This window comes from Streptopelia decaocto, assembly GCF_964273445.1.
Source record: "Streptopelia decaocto genome assembly, chromosome: 2".
Taxonomy (NCBI): Eukaryota; Metazoa; Chordata; class Aves; order Columbiformes; family Columbidae; genus Streptopelia; species Streptopelia decaocto.
The window spans coordinates 134815823-134840764 of record NC_138655.1 but is presented as its reverse complement, the minus strand read 5'-3'; the positions used below and the strand labels follow the sequence as shown (position 1 = coordinate 134840764).

General features: G+C 36.8%; 1 protein-coding gene across 1 annotated transcript in view; it reads right to left on the bottom strand.

Moving 5' to 3' along the window:
- Positions 1-24942, bottom strand: part of THSD7A (thrombospondin type 1 domain containing 7A) — a 195306-nt gene that overhangs the window by 91277 nt on the left and 79087 nt on the right. Inside the window, exons 3-7 of the mRNA XM_082045561.1 lie at positions 10742-10990; positions 8959-9140; positions 7174-7242; positions 3056-3211; positions 546-749 (exon numbers count right to left, since the gene is read on the bottom strand). Of these exons, the coding sequence (XP_081901687.1) occupies positions 546-749; positions 3056-3211; positions 7174-7242; positions 8959-9140; positions 10742-10990 (860 nt within the window). The remainder of the gene's footprint in view (positions 1-545; positions 750-3055; positions 3212-7173; positions 7243-8958; positions 9141-10741; positions 10991-24942) is intronic.

Here is a 24942-nt window from a genome sequence, read left to right as displayed (position 1 = left end):
AATCTGTTTTCTCTCACAGAGGATAACTAAATAATGATGGTATTTTTTCTGACCTTTTGAAGAAGAAAGACAGCCTGGACTGTCAAACCAACTTCATAACACATATCAAACCATGCTTTTTAATAAACACATTATTATTTTTCTTCCAGCTATGCTTAGTGCAATACGTCTTATTTTACTCACACTTTATATGGTTTTGGGCTCAGCAGATCAGATTTGTTAGTAGGATTACATCAGAAAATTCAGTCAAGTCATTGCAGGCATGAGTCTGACCTACTGAAAAGCAATAGCCATTTACTACTGACTTTTCTCAAAGTCTCTTTGGGAACTTTTGAAAACCTACAGCATGTAGGAGAAGGAGCTGGATCCTAGAGCAACCAGAGGGCCTATCCTACTTAACCAATACAACAGACATTTCTCTCTCTTCCAGTCGTCTTGGTCTTGAGGACTGAGAAAGCTGAGAACAACAAAAATTGCTACCCTTTTGGACTATATTTTAGCATCTTCACTCTAGTTGCTGTGGACTGTGGGGAAAAGCATCTTACCGTCACTGTTGATGCAGACAACAATAGGAACTTGTGTACCAGTGCCACATGGCTTCTCATTGTCAGGAATGCACTCCTCCAACCCCACGATTCTCCAGTCATAGCAGGAGGGCTCCTCACATGGGATGGCTTCCAGCAGGTGAGGGCAGTTTCCTGTTCCTCCCGTAGGCTCATTGGTGATGCGCCGTTTCCTTAGTTTAAAGCCTGAAATGTCCATGAAAATAGAAAGGGAAGAATAAGTCAATTCTAAAATGCAAAGTGAAGAGGTTTTTACCTATCTACATCTAAGTGAATGGTTAAGTTTCTCTTCTGTGTAAAAGATACCACGGACACTCAGTGCAACACTGCGTTTTAGATAACTGAGTAGAATTAGTCGAAGAAGGAAGGGAGGTAAAACTTAACAAGAGCATCATAAGTTTTGAGTTTATTCAGTAAGCTTTGCTTTGAATCCCTGTTTATCCTAGTGATATGTACTCCAGGAGGGAGACAGGAGTAATTTCCTATGCATCTCTCTTGCTGGATCATCTAACAAATTGTTGACTACATTGCTAACTACATTGTGGGGTTGCCATTTCTCACACATGTTGTTTGTTTTCTTCTCAGGTACCTTCCAACAGGCATAGATTATCAAGTGAAATCAGCTTCTAAACACTCTCCTTGTGAGCATTTACAAATTTCCTTAAGATTACCTAGGCTCATTTTCGATTGGAGAAACTCATGGGCCTTTATACAGTGTGTCATCTGCCAAGCCCATGTCACTCTCTGAGAACAAGCCTTTCTCTCACTTTCAGGATGGCATGTTGAAAAAGCCAGACTAATCTACAGTCAGAACCACCTAACCAAACTGAACAGAATCAGGAAATAGTTTCTTGTGTAGAGTTTCTGATATATCTGATCAGAATATTTTAATTTTGGCAAAGTTTTCTTTCTTTTCACATCTCTTCATAGTCTTTGTTTCATCTTGATATGCAGACAGGTTAGTAATACACAGATTTTTTTTTATATAAAATATTATGTATAACTCTTTAATATCTACCAGGACACAAACTAAACAGGAGAGATTTTCCAAAGACACATGTGCAAAAAATAATTCTTTTTTTGAAGATGTGCCTCTTAATTATAACAAATATTACTCTAAAAATATATTTCCATGTGTCTATTTTTTTCTAAATTGAAGAGGTTTACTAAGCCTGCCACAAAAGACTGATATAATTTCACAAAAAGAACCCCAGTGTCTAATGTAACAAAGGTGGCAAATGATCCACAGTAAAGGCTATTCCTGAAATATGTAGAGAGACTCACTGCTAAAACTGGGAGTGCCTGTACAACTTCCACATAATTCTCTCAGAACTGTAAATGTAACTGTAAAACAAAATCTAAGAATTTCCAGATAAGAGGAAAACATTGATAGCTGAGAAGAGATTCCTGGTCATGTGTGCAGGAATAAAGACTTGCATAAAATACATCCTAATACATTTCCATTAGGCAGGTGTCCAAATCAGTCTCACAAACCTAAACATTAGTCCTGAAAATGTAGCAAATCTTTCAGTGATGAAACAACAACAGAAATAACAGGCTACTTGACTGCTATACTCAGAGAATACTCAATCCAATGGGCTTACACAATGAACTGCTTTTTCTTTCTTGAATTGATCAAGGTCAGGTCACATTACCCTGAGACAGCACTGTAAAACTTGGATTATTGCTGCCCAGACTGAAGGGCAGCTAACGGTATATCAGGAAGAAGCAGCTAAGCTAATGTGGCAATTACAGTTGCTCCTTCAAGCGGACATATGTGGCTGCTCTTTCTAATGAGTGTTTTCAATCAAGGAAGTTTGTATTCTCAGCTTTTGTCAGATAATCACATCACATCACAGCAATGACTTGGCCACTTTTTCTTATTTAGAGCTAGAAACCTGAAGTCTTCTTACGTTAAGTCCTTGTCACTGTATTCTTGCTTTCCTATTTTGATATCAGGTTACTACAACCTGTTTTGCATAGGAATAAACTGTTAAACACATGAAAATTGAAACCAGTAAATATGTCACCAGTAAACAGTGTCAGTTATCAACAGTGAATGGTCTCAACTCTTTGCCAGAGAATGCTTTACAGTCTACTGGTGAACTCTTAAGCTATCACTGAACTGTAAACCTTTAAGTGACTTGGACACTATGCACCTCAAAGGCTGCTTCTGTCCTCCTTTGGAAAGAGAATTGTGATTTGAACACGTACACAAACAGTATGCATTTCAGTTTAAATTTTAAAACTGGAATTGACTTGTAATTATCCAACCTGATCTTGAGAGCTTAGTAAACAGTCTACATTTTTGCCAGCTTTGGTGGAGCAGTACTGATAAATACAGTCCTAATTCAATGACCTTTTTTGATGCTGAGGCACTGGATATAGTCTTCTTGGTACAAAATTCAGTATGCTTGCATAGCCAGTGGTCCCTAGTGACTTAGGAATAAAAAATAATCACCATTAAAAGGCTTCACTGAATTTTTACATACCCTTCTTGGCCTGAGGGTCATCACAGCTTTCATAGGTGCATGGTCCCCAGGCTGACCATGCTGAGGTCTCACACTCTGTAGGACAGGGGATATGGCACAGCTGGGAGGTGCTGGGAAGAGGTCCCGTACACAGCTTACGGTCCACTGGCCTTGAGGCTGTCAAAACAAAGTCAACACATTTCTCACACGTCACCACTCACGATCTTTTATTCTAAGAGGAAAACACTATCCTTCATTCAAAAAGACTGCTGTCATCATTTTCATCTGATGAAGTGATGGTAAAATGCCTATCTTGAGCAAACGAAGCAGAAACCAGTTTAACTCTCTGCATGAACAGAGCCAAATCTGATAACGTGGAGTTGGGAAAATAGTAGATATTGCAGCACCCTCTTGGACCTGGTCCTCTCATGTAATGGATAGATGATGTTACAACAATTGTTCGCATTGTGCTCTGTGTAAATCAATGTCTTGCTGTCTTGTTCAGTTTGTCTTCACTTAAGAAACTGAAGAAAAAGCTGTATAAATCCATTTGCTCTTGTGTGATATTATAACTTCAAAAGCCTGCCTAATTAATGTTTAGAAGATTAATTTTAAGCTATAACCTGAAACACAGTTAAAATTATGACCACATTTTGTTTTTTCTTTACTCTAAAGACCTTCAAGTGCACATTCAGCAATAAGATTTAGTTTGAGAAAGGCTTTGTTTTAGATACATCTATGGTTTGCATATAAATAATTAAAACTCTGCTCAAGAGAATTGATTTTTTCATTAAAATATTACTCTAAAGAGAAATGTCAAGGCAGATTCTTGTGTTCTTTAAGGACCAATAAGCTCTGGAAGAGACCAAAATCACCCTTCTCCTTCCACAATTTACTCTTTTGAATTCCCAGGTTACATAAATAACAAGACAACTCTATAAGGTGCCAGACTAAATACACAGAACTCTAAATTAAAATATACTATTTAATTACAAGTGAGATTTTAATTCTCTTTCATAATATAGGACTTCACAAAATATTAAACTAAACAGAGAATATCTGCTGGAAGGCAAATTGAAGTCTGTCATACTCATTCACTTCAGTTGATTGAAGAAACATGCAATTCCTTAGCTTAAAACACACTCATCCTACTCCTTCAGCATTTTTTCACAGGAAATTTACCTCATTATTTTTCTGCCATCACTACAAATAGTCTCTTTTGATGGAAAGAGCTCTCTGAAATAAGGTCAGAATATGACAAAATATCCTTCTGAAAGACAAGATCAATAACCATAGATACAATCTTAAAGTAAACACCAGGTTGTTTAAGTATGGTCTCATTTGTAGATATATGTGTCTCTTTCCATTCAGACTTCCTAAGTAGATCATTCCAGTTATAGAAAAAGCATTTAATTCTCACTTTTTAAAGGAAAAGTGAATGAAAAATCATCGGCCTCCCTATTCTGGCTTCCCATGTTGCATCCTTGGCACAGTTTTACACTGTGTTGCTCCATACAATGAAGGCATGAGGACGGCATACAGTTATTCAACATCACTGCCTCCAGCTCACCAATCTCTTAATAAAAAATGATACAAGAACAAATATTCCAAAATTTGAATAATGCTATGTTGAAGTTAAATTTTATGACAGAACACTGAATTTTACAATAAGCTTGACATGAGCACCTAACATGCATGATAATCAACATAATATGCCTATCTTGTGTAGAACACGGATATCAATACAAATAATTTGCCTGTAATTGAATTTGTATTGAATAGTTTCTAATAACAAAATAAAACTGGGGAAAAAAAAAAAAAGAAATTGCTAACTGTACTTTTTTTAACCTTGATTTAATCAAGGAATTGCCCAAGTGAGACAGCTGAAATTAAGGGTCAATTACACCCCTGAGATGACGCCTTGCTTCAGGGAACAGAGAAAACATTCTGCGGAATTCCTTGCTTAATCTCCAGGCTGTATCAGGATAAAGCACTTACCATCAGAGTAGTTCATGGTATGTTACTCAGAAAAAAAACAGACACCTTTCATTAGCAAGCTTTAAGTAGCAGATAAAAGTATCACAGGTGTTCCACACCTCAAATAGATATTTTTAAGACTCTGCCAATAGAAGTTACTACTGTGCTACTATCATAATCCATTTGGCTTCAAGTGAAATTTGTGATGGTCCTGAATTTCTAAAATATGAAGAATTGTGACTGTGTTTGGCTTTAAAGAGACTGAGTTAAATAACAAGAATTCAATTTCAATTTTTTTGGAGGTTTCTGTCCAGTAAGAATTCTAGGTCTTGTCAGCAAACACTGTAAAATAAACTTATGGTGGAAACACTTACTGAAAATATCTACCTTTTCCATGACTCATTAGAGTGTAGAGGAAGAAACAAAATGCTTTGGGGACAGGTAAGTGGTATCAATAAATCTATCAATATGCTAAAGTATTTTTGAAATTCTCTTCTTAGAATATAAGTGATGTACAAATGTTTGCTACCAGATGCTATATATTGCTGTTAAAACAAAATAATTCAACAGTAGCACAGACAAGTGTTGTTCCAGATTATTACAAAAAAATGTTTCATCATTGAAGACTCAGGATGCATTTCACCCAGGATTACTCAGAATTTTTTCTTTGAGATGACAGTAAAATAAGAAAACTTTGTCTTGCTTGGGTATCTTAGGAACATCTTGATCCCACTGATTTAAACAGATTTTTTCCAGCATCAAGAAAGTATAAATGAACTCAGCTTATGTTGCTTATCATTTTGCAAAGATGCTTTGAGAGAGGATGATGCTGGATGCAGAAATTTGCAGTTTAAATCCCTATATTATCTCTCCTTTAATACTCTCCTGTGGCAGCAATAAAGACAGTTCTTTGTTCCTTGGCAGTGATGCTGAATGCTGATTAGGTTGTGTATAACACTAGAAGCTCTGTGTGGAATTTGACCCAATTTGGGGCCAAAAATGGAAAGAAAAATGAATGCATTTTGATAATCTCTCTTCTTCAATCTAACTAAAAAAAATTTGCTCAGTTTTGAATAAATTTCAGATTTCAAGTAATGACCTAAAAACTAAAATGAGATTCTATCACCCTGTCCTCAAATCATCTAGTATACTAGGAAATTTTAGCTGAATATGTTTTATCCCCTTGTAAAGCATCTCTCAGAATGACTGCATTTGAAAAAGAACTGAAAAGAAAAAAACACAGTTCTGTTCTTAAGTTCTTGCTACATTTATCAAGATCTCAACCTCCTCATACTTCTCCAGGACCCACAAACATACCAGTGCCCAGTAATGACCAGGCTGGCAAAGAGAGTTAATCTCTACGTGGCTGCAGCAGTATAAGCAGATACAACTCCATTTTCCTCCCTCTGGTCATTTGTCACACTGGTTTCACAGCTAATAAATTTACGCTCGTACAGGAATTTTCCTCCCATCCTCATTCTATATAGAGAGTTTTAAAGGTACTTGGAAATGGATGACGCAATCTACTTCATAGGCTTACTGCAAGATAAACTTCATGACTAATAGGTTAAACAGGTGAACAGAGATGAAACAATTTATGTGGGTGGCAAGTAAATGACAGAATTACAGTGGCCTCCAGGAATCTTGATTATCAGCTCCCTAATTACTACATTCAGCATTGCCTCTTCTTCCTCGAGTCTAAATTTGTGAATTCTGAAAGGAGACAATACAGAGCTGAGTGTCATTGAGGATTCTGGTTTAGCTAAGTATTAGAAGTTTAAATTCTTTCAGGACCCCTAACTCAGTGTTTTAAATCTACAAAAGGGACTAGAATTAATAGCTGTTATGAATGCAACAAAGCAATTCACAGCGCTCAGAGTCAGGAGAAATATCAGTCACTTGCTGAAATGGCTCAGGAGTGGGAGCAGGGAACTGTCCTGGCATCCACGCTGGCTAATGAACTTCATTAGTTTGAATTCGGGCCTGTCACTTTCAAATTGATCTCAAATTTTCTGAGAATGCACAAATCCATTAAACTATTTCAGAGCTATATAAACACGTTCATAATACACATTCAGCCAATGTAGTTCCCCTGAAAGGGACGTTGCCTCCTTTGCACGCTTTTGATTGAAAGGCTAAGCCAGAGGCCTTAATTTACCTACCTGTTATTTCAAAAGTGATCGATAGCAGAGGTGCAGCACTAGCCTTCGACTTGCTCTGTGACTGACTTTCTGAAATAACAGGGAAACGCCACCATAAGTATATGAGAATGGAGGTCTTCAAAGCAGGCTTACCGAGACAGCATTCACTACAACCAACAGCAAACGAAGGCGTTTCCCCACAGCTAAAACTGCTAGATGTCTCCCACAGGTTTCTCCCCTCCTCAAATCACTCCTAGCTTCTAAATGCTTTTGTTTTTAGAGGCACTGATTTGCTTGTTCCTAGGAGGGCCTGGAAAGCAGCTCTTGCCCACACCAAATCCAGGAAAGGAGGGGGGAAGGAGGGGTGAGGGAGGGGGAAGAGAGGGAGGATGAATGGAGATGCAGCTCTTCTGAAAATCTGCCTCCTAATACAGAAACACCCCAGAGCTCCTTTTTAAACTAAGACCCACTTCACCCCTAGTTTGAGCTCTTGAAGAATTGTTCTCATGTTTATGCATCCAAAGACTAGTTACATTTTAATCAGCTTTCTGGGGCCTGCAGAGATTACCTCCTGATGGGCTCTGCGTATTCCTGTCACACTCTGATAAGGGCAGATTTCACACTCGCCTAAGCCGGCGAGACTTCACAGCCTACCAAAATCCTAATCATCATTCTGAACAGTAAGCTGCCACTGATTTTATTGTTACCTCTCCTTAGCTGGGAGCTTTTACTCCTTTACTCTAAGGTGGGGGCATCTAAACTCTGCTCAGCAGAGGCGATTTACTACAAGCCCTTGGATAGAAGCTGATTTCCATTAAAAGAAGCGGCTTGAAAGCTTCTTCTTCAATAAATACAGTTGTGGGACCAATGGAGCACACAAGTCACACTCTACTGATCTGAGCAGTCACACTGAGATGGATGTCAGCATTAATACTGACCACAAGGTCTACTTCTACAGCAAGTTTGAGAGCACCTTTAGCCCACAGCAGAAATGTCATTATCCTGCAGTTTGGTCAGCTCTGCTCTAAATGTTGTATTATATGACTTGTAAAATGATGTTACTTTTCCTAAAATGTGTGGCTGTATTTATTTATTTATTACTAATAATGTACGTTTGTATAAAAGAGCTATGGAAGAGGATAAAATTTAATTAATGAGCTAAATGCATTTAGCTTAATTAGTAATTTCTACATCCATATGTATGCAGAAGTAGAAGTAACATAAAATACTCAAATGTTGTTCTTCAGTGTGCATTTTACAAAGCGAATCAAATATTTTGTCTCTTAAGCTACTCTCTCTTGTCTTAAGAAGCTGTATAGAATGTAATAATGACAAGGAATCACCTCTTCTCTCTTTCCATTTAGGAAGCAAACCCACAAAATCATATTGGCTTAAAGTTCTCAAAGTGACTGAAGAACTTGAACAAATCAAGAAAATAAAAGGAAAGAAAAAAACAATCCCTAAGACAGGAATTCTACAGTATATGAAGGAACCACATCTAGAATTTTTGATTCACCTTCCCCAAGCTCTTTCTTACTGAGGGATATTCTTCCCATAAGAAAAAAATGTTTCAGTAAATATTAAGAAAAAGTAATTTGTAGCTAAGAACCAATATTTGCAGCATAGAGAATGAAATCTACTGCAATTAAGTATTTTAATCTAAACCAAATTTTTTTTAAGTATGGTTAAGAGTAAACTGCAAGGTAAGAATGCATTCATGACAGAATCCAATGCCTGTCAAGAAGGTTTGGAATTCTGGAGTCCTCTGATTTCACACTAATTCTATTGCAAGTTAATCAAAATTACCTTCTTTTTCCTTGAGAGTATTTAAATAGGAGAGGAGATTTTCATTAGCTTGCACGCAGTACATTTCCCGAGTTTGAATGCCACCTCCACACAGTGCTGTCTGATTTCCTCGCCTCTTGTCCTGTTGACTAAGGAGAGGATCGACACGGCATTCTGTCCACTCCGTAGTGCGCCAACCATACCTGGATCAAATTTAGTTAATTGAATCTTTAGAAATCATGAAGCCATTCTACGCATCATTACGTTATACAAGCTGAAACACCTTAATAGCTTTATTCATTTTCTAGAAGGCCTGAGCCCCACAATTTCTTGGATGTAGAGATGCATTGTCTGATATTTTATGCAGGTGGAAACTTTTATTCTCTTATTTCACTTTTAATATCATCACTTTATAGAAAGGTCTTTTCTGTTCTATTCCTGAAACATACTGCACATATGAATACTTTATTTGAGGGAAGAAAAAGTTGATATACAGAGACACATAGCCGGTGTCCAGATAAGCTGACTTTCAAGACTGTGACTCTTGGAATTTTAGAGCTAGATAACTTATGTAAACCAAAGGGGGAAAAAAAAAAAAAAAAAAAAATCAAAATCAAAGAAATGTCCATGCTGAGAAACATAAGAGCCAGAAGAGGAGAGGGAAAAAAATCACCACAACCCAAACATCCAAAAACAAACCCCAAAGCCTCTTGTTAATCTTTGATAAGAGAGACAGAAGTTTCTCCTGAATATCAAGGTAAAGCTATAATTGTATTTTTTTATTATTACTTCAGAAAAACCTTCCAATAAGTTCATTTTTCACTGTGAATAAGAAGATGGCTCTGCAGTACTGAAGCATCCCTACTAAGTACTGATGAATGATGAGAAGCTGTGGGCTTTCTAATCAGTGAATACACAGGAAAGAAGATCTGTGACTCCCTGTTAAAACTCCAATCAAGATTACAAACTGCAAGAAATGCCACAGACTTCTCTACTCAATAAGTTTTTTTAAGGCTAAATCAAGCAAACTGCTTCCCAATGTGGCTGAAGATGGGGAAAGATGACATTTCAACTCTTAAATTAAAAATATGTGCTACAGTCAAAGATGCTTAACATCAAATGACATTTCCCCAGACCCTTTTCCCAGTTTGATAAAGAAAAACACAGTTGCAACTTTTAACATTAATTTCTGTTAGCTGGTAGAGATTACAGAAATCTCTTGCATCATAAAGTGCTTGCTGTCACCCCTCCTAAATTTTAAACAGGGTTAATTTATTTAGCATCTCTGTTAGGCTCTCCCATTTTCTATTTGGAGCCCAGTCCTGTCTTTGTTGTAATGAACTTGAGCCTCATTAAAAAAGGCTGTTTGTTAATCAAATGTTTATCACCTCTTTCCTATGTTAAGCATTTGTCTGCAAACAGACAAGTACTTCAGAAAACAATGGTTCTCGTAGAAATGTTATGTAGGGAAAAGATCATTGGCAAATTATTACAATTGATTTATTACGGTCTTGACTGTGCCTGCATAGGCACAAACATCCCCTTTTAAAAGTTAACACTAACAAAAAATATGTATTTTTGTTTTTCCTGCATTTAGAAAAGGAAGTGATTTCACTATAATAGCCGCTATTTGCACGCTTCAGGCTTTTAAGAAGAGCACTGAATAAGCAAAGTATATTGAAGAAAAAAAATCAAACCCATTACTTCTTTAATAATGATTTGGTTAATATTCCATTACCAGCCCGGCATGCTTATTTGAAATTCTTCATTTTAGTATAGGGAGAACTGAAATGAACCAACTTACGTAATGCACGGTGCCACACCATCTCCTTGAGAAACACACTGCTCTGTTTCTTCTAATTGCGGGCATTCGCTTTCACTGCCAATAGGGAGCTGCTTAATGGTCCGTGTTCTTGTACGATTCCCTTTAGGGGTTGTCATGTCAAAGCAGGTTTTGGAGCAGGGGGTCCATTCTGACCACTCTGTCACCTGGCACTCCTTCGTGATCACACAGGACTGGAACGTAATGGGTAACTTGTCTTGTTTGCAGAAGCTGCAATAAGAGAGCATTACAACCTTCAGCACACGTTCATACTCAGTCATTAACTTTTACAGAAAAGTGCTGTCCATTGCAACATGCAAAGTCAGTAAATATTTGTAAAGCTATTAAGTTCCAGTTCACATGTATTTGATCCCAAAAGATGAGGCAAAAGGGCTTTTGTTTAAACTGACTCAAACCAGATACGTATAATTTGCTATAGTTAGAAGTGTCCGATATTGACATATCTGTGATCAAAACTAAAATATAAATCTTCGTACACATATAGAAGTAAAAGAAGCAAAGAAATCAATTTTTCACAGGTTTTTTTTCAGTTTTAGGTATACTAGATTATTTTTTCTAGAATGAAAAGGAAGTGAAGAATCAATAACAGAGATGGCTACACAGTGTTTTTGAAGAGAACCAAGTGCTCAATGTCTTCTTCAGCTGATTTGCAGATTTTAAATTGTTTAAAAATGCAATGTCAAATATATTGAATACTTGGTCACTAATTATTTGCTTTCTTAACAGCTGTTATGTTTCCACAGAGATAGCTCATGATCTAAAAGGGGAATGATCTCTCCATTAAAATAGAGCCTTCCCTGCTAAAGTGAAACCATAACCTTAATTTCCTTTTCCTCATGAAGGCCATAATTTCATTTCCATCCTTCATCTGATTGCTTCATTCGTACATTACATAGGTTGTCAGCAAGATTTTCTCCCTCTAAATGCCTCTGCATTTTTAAACGCTATGTTCTAATGAGAAACTAACTTACTTCTACTTTAAAACTTGAGTCACAATAGGAAAATGGGCAATAAAGAAGCTAAAAATACAATTAAAGCAATTGTAACTTTAATTCCTTATTATAATTACAACATAAATATATTTATCATGTCTGTTTTGGAATAAAATTTTGGTTTCTGAAGCAGTTAAACAGGCAGGGAAAAGATTTATTGACACTGTAGATGGCACAATGAAACGTTCAGTACCAGTCCTATAAACAACTCAACAAAAGCTCCTTATTTTTTTTTCTTTTAATAGAATAGAAAATAGTACAGAATAATGAAGATGTATAACAATTCTGTTGCCATACAAGACTTTGGCATGACCATATATGCAACATTGTGTTGAACTACTATTAACAAAATTTTGTAATACTTGAACTAGGGATACTTGGATGAGGCTAACAGGAGATTTGAAAACACGATATATCAAAGTACTTCTACATACAAGAGGCAAAGCAATTATACACCTTGGTAACAGAAGATTCTATCTGTGGAAAAAGACAGTATCAGCAGGTTCAGAAAGAGGCTGGATGAATTTGTGGACAATAGGTTTATATACCATCCCTAAAACATTGACTTTGCAACTGCAGAAATACAAAGGGAATGGACTGCAAAAGGCAGCCAGGGCTCATGTGCTTGGTCTTTAAATAGCACCTCCCTTTACCACTGCTGGAGAAAACGGGCTGGAGACACTACTGGGCTTGGCAGACCATAGCGGCAGACTCAATCGGGGATTTCTTATGTTCTTATTATGTGAAAGGTGTGTGGGGGGGAGAAATTAATAAATGATAGACACTATTTATTCTGCTTGAGGATAGAAACTACACCCTGCTTGTAGTGAAAGACACTCAAAGCTTTTAAGAAAATTTTTCTTTAATAATGGACTTTTTTTCATTTTCATCTAGCCCCATCTGGCACAGGGCTATAGCACTGTCAAATTCAATATAACAGTTTCTGTACCTTTGACAAAACATATAGACTCTTTTATCCCACAAAGACACATATTTTAATGACTGGAGAAAAGATTTATTCCTTATGAATTCTAACATGGACAGTATTTGCAAATCCTTCTGGAAAACAGATGCATTTTCTTCAGCTCCTCCCAAATTCCTTTCCAATGTGACTACTGTGAGAGCAGACAAAAACAACCTCTTCATTTATATTGTGACTGGGGCTGAGTTTAATTATAGGCACACATTCCTAGGGAACATGCACAAAATTGCTACCACAAAGCAGCTTTGGTGTAGAGTGAAAAGATTAATTAATGATGTGTAATTCTCTATGGGCTTTGCATCTGCTTCAAAACTTCTTTGCAAGAAGTGCTACATGAGAAAGACTAATATTAATTCTCAGAAGTTGTCTTACTACATCAATACATAGATAGATAGATAGATAGACAGACAGACAGACAGACAGACAATCTTCCTTCAACGATGTTACCTTCAACCTGCCTGTATACCCAAACACTCACAAACCCTAAAGCTGTCCCTGGCTCTGTGATTCCTACACAGCTTCATGCAGAGATTATTTCCTTCCCTGATAAGGGAACCCTCCACTGCAACATGAAGGATTCAAGTTCTTTAGAATGATTGATGTATTTCTCCTATATAAGACCTGGAGCTGAAGTTGAGCTCAAAACTAATGAACTTACCAGTTTATAAAAAAATATATATTTTGACCTAGTCAATTTCAAAAGGAATTTTTATCACAGATTTTCTGAACAAAGTGGAAAAAACTGACAAAATTGAGCCAGTGTACTGAGAAAAAACAAAACAAAACAAAAACAAAAAACCCCACACACTTTCACATAAGTGGAATTGGGAAAAAAAAAAACCTCAACAACAAACAAAACAACCACAACAAACAAACAAAAAAACCCCAACACTTTAACAGAAAGTTGTCAATAAACTCCACTCAAAAACTAAGGCCAGACCTGCAAATTCATGATATTTATTAATTTTTAAATGGTATAGCCACTTCCTTAAATATTACTATAGGTTCCTGGCACTTTTCAGATTCCAAGTGCTATAGGCAAAAAGTTTTTTAAAACAGTTTAGACTTATATTTGTTCACAGGACTCAGCTGAGGAGTTATTTGGTCAGTGGCACAGATTCAGCAGTCTAGTACATTCTTGTTCATGGTCACTTTACTTTTTATGAAAAGCTGTTTTTGATATAGCTTATATAATTAGAATGGGCTTTTTTTTTTCTTGTTTGTTATTATTTCCATATGTGGGTATGAAAAGGACCTAAATAGAATTGTACCATGTTACTAGCCCCATTATTTATTTGTGATCTTTGATAGAAGAAAAGTAAGAGAATTAAAGTATGCCTCACTTCAAATATTTACTTACAAAATTAATAAATTTTAAATGAGATATAAAATGATCAAGTTATTAGGTTCTTGTAATCAGAACATAAATATTACAAAGGAGATAAACAAGAGGCAAAGTGAGTTGTCCATTTGTTTTCTTGCTTGCTTATTACGAGCATGCAACACTTGCAGTATTACATAAATACTGACAAGTAACAGATATTGTTGTAAGTCACCAGCAAACAATCTCTTTACTGTTTAACATACTGTCATATTATTTTTATGAGAGGGCAGAGGCAGCCACAATTAGCAAAAGAAGTGTCAGATAAGCAAATCAGCTGCTGTTTCAACACTTTGTTTTCTTTGAACAAGGTAGAGAAACTGTGACAGCTAATTGCAAATGACCATAATCAAGTGTTTTCCTTCATGTTACAGGTAACAGGAGAAGATGTACTGGATTGCAAGACTTGTAACTCTTTTTGATGCATTCTAGATCAAGAAGGGACTCAGTTAAAACTCTTCAGTTATGTAAATGAGGTGCTTCAGTCTCTTTGGAGGTAATATGGTAGTTCCAGAACAAGTTAGAGATCACTTCCCTCACTACCGCCTTTCCCTGCCACAAGTGCATATATATCGATTACCTGCAACCAAACTAATCTACACTTAATTTCACATTGCGTCTCTACATATGCCTCTTGCCCAGGAAATTTAGGAACAATTAATTTGATGTTCCAAAGTCCCCTCTCATTTTTCAAAGATATTTTTCTTCTTCTTTTGACACCTTCAAAATATTTGGAAAAGTTTTTCGAACTTTATCTTACCAAGAGAAACAGATGTTTCTCATAGCTTTCAGTGTAAATGACTATCTATAGACAGACATTCATAATTAAACATACTAATCCTGTATTGTATAGAAATGCTAACTCTGAAGGTCATTTATGCACCATTTAAAAAGTTCAACATCTGTAGTAACAGTAGCTGAGGAGGTTGATCATATGTCTTTTAAATGTTTGATCTTGGGAAACACACAGATTGATTCTTCATCAAGACCAGGGATTGTCTTTGCTACACAAAATAGTGCCTTCTGAGTTTGGAACCAAATGTTACAAATTTGGTCTCCACAAATAATTTAAAGCAAAGCTTAATTTCATGAAGATAGCTCTGCACTTTCTGATTGATTTATGTGTCTAATTTAGTTACACAAAGTTAAATGAATCTTCTCACAGGAGAAAAAGCAAATGGGCAGGTAACAGATCAGAACATAAAAATGGATAATTAACATTCATTTCATGACACCACCCAAACCACTAGAATGTTTTGTGTATCTAAGCATACACTATATGCAAAGTTAGCCATTCAGAAAGCACATGGAGACCACAAATAAGTCCTCACTATCAACCCATACAGTTTTGTCCAGATAATTTCTGGGTAAGCTCAAAGAAAAGTACATTAGTTGCATTAAAATGCTGTTAAAAATCAACAGAGCAGACTAGATACAAGAAGACGTAGCATAGGGGCAACATGTAAAGTCTACAGGAACTTGCTCTCAATTTAGTGAGCACACTCAAAGGACAGCATCCTAAGTGTCTGTCTTTTGGCAGGGAAGAGGGTATTATACAATTCGTAGTAAGGCTGGGGTTTGAGAAAGTATCATTTCAGAAAGAAGACAGACCTAGTGGTGAATTGAAGCACTAATGTACATAAGCATGTAGATGACATCATAGTGAAATGAGAAGGCAAACCCAAACAAAACAAAACATCACAGGGGATGAATAAGCCCTGTTGCTATTAAGCCAACATCAAACCTACTCCTGACCTCAAAGACTTAGATCAGGTAAATGAATTTTTTAAAAAGGCATTCATGGTTCAAAGGGCAAAATACAGAACATATTGCTGCTCAACCTCTTTTGGAGATGTATGGTCAGAAATTTGTGTCTGCTCACGTTCTGTAGCTTTATTTTTGCTCTTACAGCAATAAATAAAAACTAAATATTGCTTTGGATAGGAAGGTTCCCCCTGGGGATTTCGAAGTAATTTATGAGATAATTAAGGCTAAAGACTCATAAATAGTGAAGCTTGAGGCATAAGCCTGGAGCAAATTGCACCACAGTACCTATGTACAAATGAGCAAGTTGTGTAGTTGAAAGATATCTTTGGAAGATAAGCTTTTAAATATGTGATAAAATAAGATTAGTCAAGAGGTAAAACAATTCTTTCTGAGGTATCATAAGTTTCTGTTACAGGGTGAATTGTGCTCTTACAATTTTTAAAAATCAGGACAACTGTATTTTATATGGCAATGATCTCTTTGAGTGTCTGTAATATCAGTCTCAAAAATAATTTTTTAAATTGTATAGAAAATTCATAGAAGACACCACTTGAGTTTCCTTCTCTATAATCTCAACTGGGAATTTTTTTCCAAATAGCTAAAGGCATGCATGCTACATACATAAAGCCAAATGCATGGTAATACATGACCACGCAACTGATCTATAAATTTATGCAGATTGAATAGGAAAAATAAATAGGTTTTAATAAAGTTATTCTATGAGCTCTACATAATTTACTTGCACAACTGAGAGATTTTCTACTTTTGCTGGTGTTTCCTCCATATCATTTTGAACTGCTAACTAGAAAGAAGACTTAATGAGAAAAGATGAATACCAGCATGAGAACGGCTGAGTGGTTCTAACTAATAATCCATGCAATGTGATACTTGCCTCGTCAGTAGCAAATGGAGGGCAAAAATGGAAAGACAGCAAGTATTCAGTCACACACCACACCCCCTTCCGTTTTCCAGAAAACCGTTGTTTAAAGACTTCCTGAACACAAGTTGCATCTTTGCACTGACGAGTCCTTTACAGTTTTCCTCTGTGAATGAGTGTAAACACTTTCTAAACCCAGATAAGGTCCTGGGATCTACATCATTTTGGAAACAATGAGTTACACACCTTTTTTACTCACCAGTAACTGTTGATAGCTATTTTTCCTTTAAAATTGCTCTGTTAATTTCTTTTTCTGACTTTAGGACTTGCATAACCATTCCCTATTCACTTCCTTTGTGGCATTTGAGAGCTCAGAGACTTCTGTAAGCTCTCTCTTCAACTGTCTCTATGTTAGGTCCAATAGCGCTCTTTCGTTTAGTCTCATTTTATTTGAACACTGTTACATCCTACAATCACAGATCATTTTTACTGCATGCGCACCTGGATTTAAGGGCTGTTCAAGATTCATTCTGATGACACACCAAAGTTATCTGCATATCTGGACAATCTCTAACTTAATGGAAATATGAGGCCACATATTCAACATATTAAGGAAACATAATTCTGAAGATCAGTTTAGTGCTTTTCCAAATACAGCTGGTCTTCGTGTTCAAATGTAACAGAGCTCCAATGTGGGGTTTGCAATTTAAATATAAAATAGTACAGTAGAGAACATGTCCTTTACAATAAATTCTATTCATTCACCCAGTGCTGATATTTAAGAAGAAATACTATTTACTGGTTTCATCTATAATATAAAGTAATAAAGCCCAATTGCCAAGGCTAATGCAAGCCAAATAGTCTGTTCAATAATTTTCATCTGCACTATTTTGCCATATTTTCCCTATTCCTTCACCATTATCAACATTCAGCTTTGGTTTTCTTTAATGAAATTTTCACAGCTATTCTTCCTTATTCGCATTCACTGTGTATGTTCTCCTGCAATTCTGATATATTTATTTTTTCTCCTAGTTGATTTCCAATTTGATTACATACAGAGACTTCCATTATTCTGAAATGAATAGCATTGCTGCGGTTCAGGAGGAAGACTGATGCCAATACAAACTTTTGACACTCACAGGAAACAAAAGCCATGGGTTAGAACTGGACTGAAAAGGATTTAAGCAGAATTTAACTGTAAAATGAAAACTGTCATCTTTCAAGTCTGGATCAGTATTTGATGTAGTAGTGGATTATGTCCATAGGTTCTTCGGTCCTGTGGATCTAAAGTTCCCTACGGGTTCAACTGTAGATCTGCCCAGGCTGCTCCAGCCCTGGCACAGCCAACCTACCCTGGTATGGAAAGCAGACACTCCCATATCTTATGATCCTCAGGAGAGCTCAGCACAGCAGATGTCACCAAGAGAAACCCAAAAGGCATCTACATTGTCAGACACCACACAAAAAACCTAGGGAGATAGGGTATTCTTGTTGCCTCTCTCATGCTATATAATATCACAGTGATTAGATATCACATGCCCTTGGTGATCAGGAAGGGCCTGGGGTCAGCACCCCCTCTGTCAGTTGCTTTGGGGAAGGAACTTTATCATTGTTTTTGAAAAAGGCTACTACACTTTTAGCAAATAATACAAGCTCTTCTTGTATACTAAAGCAAAACGCCAAAAAACATGGTTATGTTTTGAATACTGAGGACTGACTGAATGAGCTAAAAACTCCAGTGGAGTGAAGAAGACATAACCAAAAACTAGGCTAACTGCCTGGAAGAAACTCATACTGAGTATAATACGAGGAGGTTCAGCAGTTCAGCAGAAAAAGACCCCTGCTTCTGAAAGTTTGAGATCAAAGCGCAATCAACATGCTGAAGAAATCCAGAAACATCTAACAGATTTTAAAGTGGCTTCATCTCAATACTAAGGGAAAAAAACCAAAGACTATATGGCAGATAAAAGAAAACACAGAGGGTTCTCTCAAGGCAGAATAATTTAAACATTTTCTGGCCCTGCACGTCCTGCACACCATCAGGCATCTCCCACAACCAGCTGTATAATCAGGAACCATGATGGTCTCTCTTGAATTCTTGCTTATCTCATGAGACATTATGTCATTTAATACCATTAGCAAAATGGTTTTCAATCTTTCCCACCAGCCACAAGATGAAAACTATTGACATACAAGCCCATTTGACCAAAAATACTTATCTGCAGAAAGACTTGGAACAGTGACAAATTGCTTAGAGAACACCAAAACCAGATGTTAGTTTAGCACTTGTAAACCAAACCACAGACACACAAAAGCAGTGTTGTAGAGGCTGCATTATTGACTGAAGGGACATCTAGAGCTAGAAGCAGCTTTCAGCAAAAAAATCAGAAAGCAAATTTGTGATTCAAAAAATAACATTTTTAAAACCCCACCAAAACAAACCACTAGGCTGAATGGACAATCAGTGTCCTTGCAAGACACCCTTCAGGCACAAATGGACATTGATCCGCCTCTCAAAGAATCCTTAAAACAATGAAGAAATTAAAGGAGATTTGAATACAAGCATATTTTACTTTTCTTAGTAATCTCAGTAGATTTCTTAGACTTTGCTTAAATCTCAGTAGATTGTTAAAACAAATAAGAGACTGTAAAGAACACTTTCCAAAGACTGCATGTGCTTCTTATAACTGTAACCTCATAGTGAAGGGGCAAAACATGTACCACGTGAGACCTTATAGCAGCTTTCCAGTACTTAAAGTGGGCTTACAAGAAAGCTTGTAGTAGGGTTTGTAGTGGGGCTTGTAGCTTGAGAGGGACTTGTAGTGATAGGACATGTAGCGATAGGATGAGGGATAAGGGCTTTAAAGTGAAAGAGAATAGATTTAGATTAGATATAAGAAAGAAATTATTCACCATGAGGTTGGTGAGGCACTGGAATAGGCTGCCCAGAGAAGTTGTGGATGTCCCATCCCTGGAAGTGTCCAAGGCCAGGCTGGATGGACCTTTGAGCAACACGGTCTAGCGGGAAATGCCCCCACCCATTGATGATCTTTAAGGTCCTTTCCAACCCAAACCATTCAATGATTTTATGATTTAGATCCAGAGTTTTGGTAACCCCCCAGAGTTATGTTAAAGACATAAAGTGTAATCTGTAAAGTCTAGTCATCCTCAAGAGTTTCAGTTGATGGTTGGTACACACTTGTTTCTTTAAAGAAGTTAGTGAAAATACAGTGCCTGTGGTTTTTTCCTAGTGGCAATGTAACGAGTATCCCTCATGACATGGTTCTGATTCATTTTCTCTACAGCTGCACTGTAGTATTGGTCAGATTGTACATTGTTCTGAGAAGCTGTTAGTGCCTCACAGTATAATGGATTCTTATAAGCGCAGAAACAATGAGGTAACTTTTATTCATTTACAATTCAAGTACTGTCCACCTAAGTGCTTTTCACAAGACTACTTTCCCATGATCCTTTCACAAGTTTAATTAATTCTGCCAACAAAGATGCACAGCCAAACTAGTTTTGAAAAAAAACCCAAACCACTCAGGCTTTCTACATTACAGGGGAAAAGAAAACAGAGATTACAACTACTGTGTCAAGGAAAAATATATCGGCTAATACAGGCAAAGCAAGATGTTATACTACACCCAAACAAGTGTCAACAACAGCTGCTGTCAGGCTATTACAGATACCGTGAGTGCCTGAGGAGACAAGAAAGCAGAAGGGTTTAGGAAGAGGTACTGTCTGTCACAGTCCAATGATACAGTGACATGTATGCATATGCCATGCTATAGATAATTTTAAAATGGGTAGAGGAGGTTATTTGGAAATAGTCTACCTAGATGACTTATTAGAGCTTTTTGAGGGGGTATTTCCCTTTGTCAGTGAGAATTTTTGTTACACAGCATTAATCAGCATTTACTTTGATGCTAACTCTTGATTCATGGAGTTATTGGCAAAGAAAATACGACACAATGACAAACTTTGTGAATAAAAATATGCAATATTGATGTTAAAATAAAAATATATATTACTAAAAATTATATTACTAATATTAGTTGTGTTTCGTGTATTATTTGATATTTTTTCCCCCTGTATTGATGCTTAGCTTTGACAACATCACTGGTTTCATCTCAGAGTCCAACATCTGGAAAAAAGTGATCAATATTAGGAGGCAGGCTGGACATTTGATTTTCAGTGGGACCACTGAAAGCTGGGCAGTGAAGTATCCAACTCTGTTCTGGGGATCTACAAGTCAAGTAGGACTCCGTGACTTCCCATCTTGTGCAGTCCTCCACTCCTTGGGGACAGCATCTCCCAGGAAGATACTCAGCTCACATTCTGGACCATAACTGTATAAAGCTCACTGAGGAAACAGGGATATACTCTATGTCCCAGACTATGCTTAACCATCACATAATAAAAAGAATAAAATATGTCTAAACAAATAATACATTCTAGCTTGTTCCTTATGGGTCTATTTACAGACTATGATATGAAATAAATATAAAGATGTCCAAAATTCAGAAAAAATATTGCTTGATTGAGACTGAGAGTTTTATATATTTAGGCATATTGAAGTCAATTACCTGTCTGACAATGATGCAGAAAAGATGCATAAAAGTATAGTGTAGGAGAATCTTGTTTAAAGATCTCAGGGCCTGATTCCATTTGCCACTGTGCATCTTAACCTCTTACTAAACTAAAGCTAGAAATTCAACATAACATTCAATCATAGAGTTCATTCCTTCATTTGTAGGATTTATAGCCACAATGATTATCAGAATATGTAATTTGACCCCCACTACATTACAAGCTATTATATTTTGCTAAGACCAATTACATGTATTTGAATAAAAAATGTATTCTAGAAAGGCATCCAATCTTGGTGCTTTGCACAAAAATATATGAATGTCATATATCTAAATGACAGCACAACTGTTCATTATATGAAAAGAGTTAAAATATGTTGCGTAGAAAGAAATGGTTCATTGCTGTTGTTTCAATTATTCAGAGCAGTGTGTTCTTCTCCATCTTAAATCTAGGTTTTGGCATGGTATGTCAAATGTATGGCAATACTGACAAGCCACTGTCAAAACAGCAGCCTCAGTGAGATGATGGAGCAGGTACTTAGAATAGAAAGGAACACCCAGTGAATAATATTATGCGTATCCACAGAAACTATTGTCTCAACCAAAATCACATTAAAAATCTACAGGATGCTTCTGACTTTCAGATTCATGGAACTTCTAAAAGCACAGTGAAAAATGGTAGGAAAGCAATATATTTGCGTTCTGTTTCTTTAATAATATTTTAAATTTAAATTTACCTGATGCATCTAACAATTACCCTCCACTTTTTAGTTATCAGAAGGTCTTTCCTCCAAGATTACTGTCTTCTTCCCTGTTCTCTGTTTGTTAATAGCATGTGATTGAGTAATTCCAAGTTAATTTATTATATCAAGACTGTATATAGGTCAAGAACCAAATATGTGATAATTACAGGTCTTCTGTTACTGAACCACTTATGACTTCTAAACACTTAGAGTGTGGTGAGCTTGGAGGCTGTAGAGCTGCCTTTCCAGTAACAGAAAAAACACAGGTACACACATGCACACTTCCATTAGATCCTGCATGAACAAGCTCAATGTTGCTTGTGCTCCTTCATCCTGACAGTGTCCTCTCTGCATAGCTAGTCCCTCTCCTTCCCACAGCGTGCATCCCTGAAGCTACTTCACCTTAGCCACTGCCACCATCATACACATCACCTGTTCTGCCTTTTGCCTCATGGAGCAGCTCAGAGAAGTACAGAGAATCTTTTAAGCCTGTTTCTAAGCAAGGAAAATATTATAGGCTCTAACAAACTGAGCCGCTGTATTATGGGTCTGCATCTCTCTTCTATTTGCTCTCTGACAGCACATACATCTGCGTGACTTGCCTGCTTCTCCAAACCAATAGCATAAAGAAAGCAACAGGCTTATGCTGTATTGTTCTTTATCCTCCTCCACATAAGTCTATAATTTAAAAGGAGAGTGAGAGTCCATAAAGTCGATGGAGGCATTTGTGGTGTGATTTGGAAGGTAAGCACTTGGATTAGAAAGTTTCAGAACCTGGAAAGATGAACAAAGTTAAACTGAAAGTTAAACTGCTATCCTAAAGGAGCAGACTCTCTCCTTCTGTCAATACACCCTCAGGTATTAATTGTTCACCAGCCTAAATACTCAGCTGGCCATTCTCTAATTTCTCAGTCCCTGGGCATTCAGCTTAAGGCTTTTGGCCACTAGTGAATATAGTGGCTGTGCTTCAAGCAGATACAGGTCTGTGTGAAGTAAACTAAAAAATCAGGCATTATATATCTCAAACTGGATGTCCAAAATTAGCAAGACAATTCAATAATTTTGGCCCTACTGTCATCTCTCATGTCTCAACTATAATATAATACTGGAATAAAGAAAAGCTTAAATTCTCGCAAACTGAATAGTTAGTAAAGTGCTGCAATGAGACCATTGTGAAAACTTCCAAGAGAGAGTTTAGTTCATTGTAAGTTGCGGATATAGTTTGCTAGATATTGTATGAATGTACAGACTCAGAGATGAGGATGAAAATAATAATAACTACTTTCTGAGAAGGACATAGGTGAAACAAACGAAACATGATCATGCGATCAAATGCATAAAGGGGCTAAACCAATCTGTGCAGAAACTGGTCAGCATTCCTTAAATTTTGGATACTTTTCTTTCCCACCCTAGATATATCTAAAATTTTACTGTTTCTTGAATATTCAGCTTCATAAACAGGTCTCTGGCAGAGAGGTGCTGCCAAGGGAACATTAACCAGTTCTGGGAACTGCAGCAAATGGGTGGGGACAGTTTCCTACTTGATCCCCTTCATTTCTCCTCCCAGGCATGGGTGTTTTGGTCCGAGCTTAACCAAGATAAAGAGGCCATATTCAAATGCTGAAGAAAGAGAAAGGAAATAGTGCAGAAATTCCCGGGATTTTTTTTTCTTTTAAATAGGCAGTTATATCCTTGCAGAACTGCTTTAAATACAGCTTTACCTTGCAGACATTCAGGCTCAATGATTCTTAGGAGTTGCAGGATGTCCCCACACCTGGAAACCAGCTGCTACAGGGGAACCTGATGTGCTTTGTCAGTGAATTTCAAAATCTTTTCTGGAAACATACAGGCCAAGAAAATACTCTTATTCTGTTCCATTTTTTTACAGTTCTGTCTGTGCTCATAACCTGGTCTAGTCCTTCCAAATATCAAATTATTTCCCAAAAAAAGAAAAAAAAAAAAAAAGGAAACATTTTGGAGGACCAGTATTGTCCTCTATACTAACAGCAACACTGTCCATGTTTTGCCAGCTATCCAGAGCAGTTATTTTATAACTTAAATTACTGAATTCTTCTTCAACAATTCTATTTTTAAAACATTTTCAGTACATCAGAATTTCAGACTAAGGGAAAGATAAAGCAAATATAGGCCATGTAACACATACATTATTGCAGAATAAGCAATACAAAATCCAATATTTCATCCTTCACAGGACACTATGTATTGTTCACTCGGCAATAAAGTGTATAAATTACACTTTGATTTTCTTGTTTCACTTCTCTTTACCATGGTGTGCTGGTGTGTCGGGAGAATTTGCCTTTTTGAAGTTTTGCTGACAGCGTTACAGAACCATTTTCTCTGGAGTACCCTTCTGAAACTTGTTTTTTGAAACCATTTTTATACTATACCAATTTTGCTACCTCTGCAAAAAATATTACTCGCCTGAGGGTTTTTCTTCTTCTTTCAGTCATGCTGCCAGGGGGCTGATTGTTTCTGATTGCTAAATTCAAAACTCCCTGAAAATGGACTGTTGAAGCTGAAGAGCATTTCACATGAGCACGGCAGGTTTTCCAGTCACCTTACTTGTCTATTTTATTTAGTAACACAGTTACTATGTGATGGAGATTGTAAAATCATTTGAGCTGGTTACATTGACAACGTGGGCAGAAAAATAATTCTACTGCTTGAGATTCTGGAATGCCAATCATAGAATAAAGCATTTGATCACTTAATGAATTGTGCAGTGCAAATGAAACAAATGGATATATAGCTGGCATACATGGGTCTCTAAAAGCTAAGGTATCAGTGCCAGAGTTTCTCACAAGTGA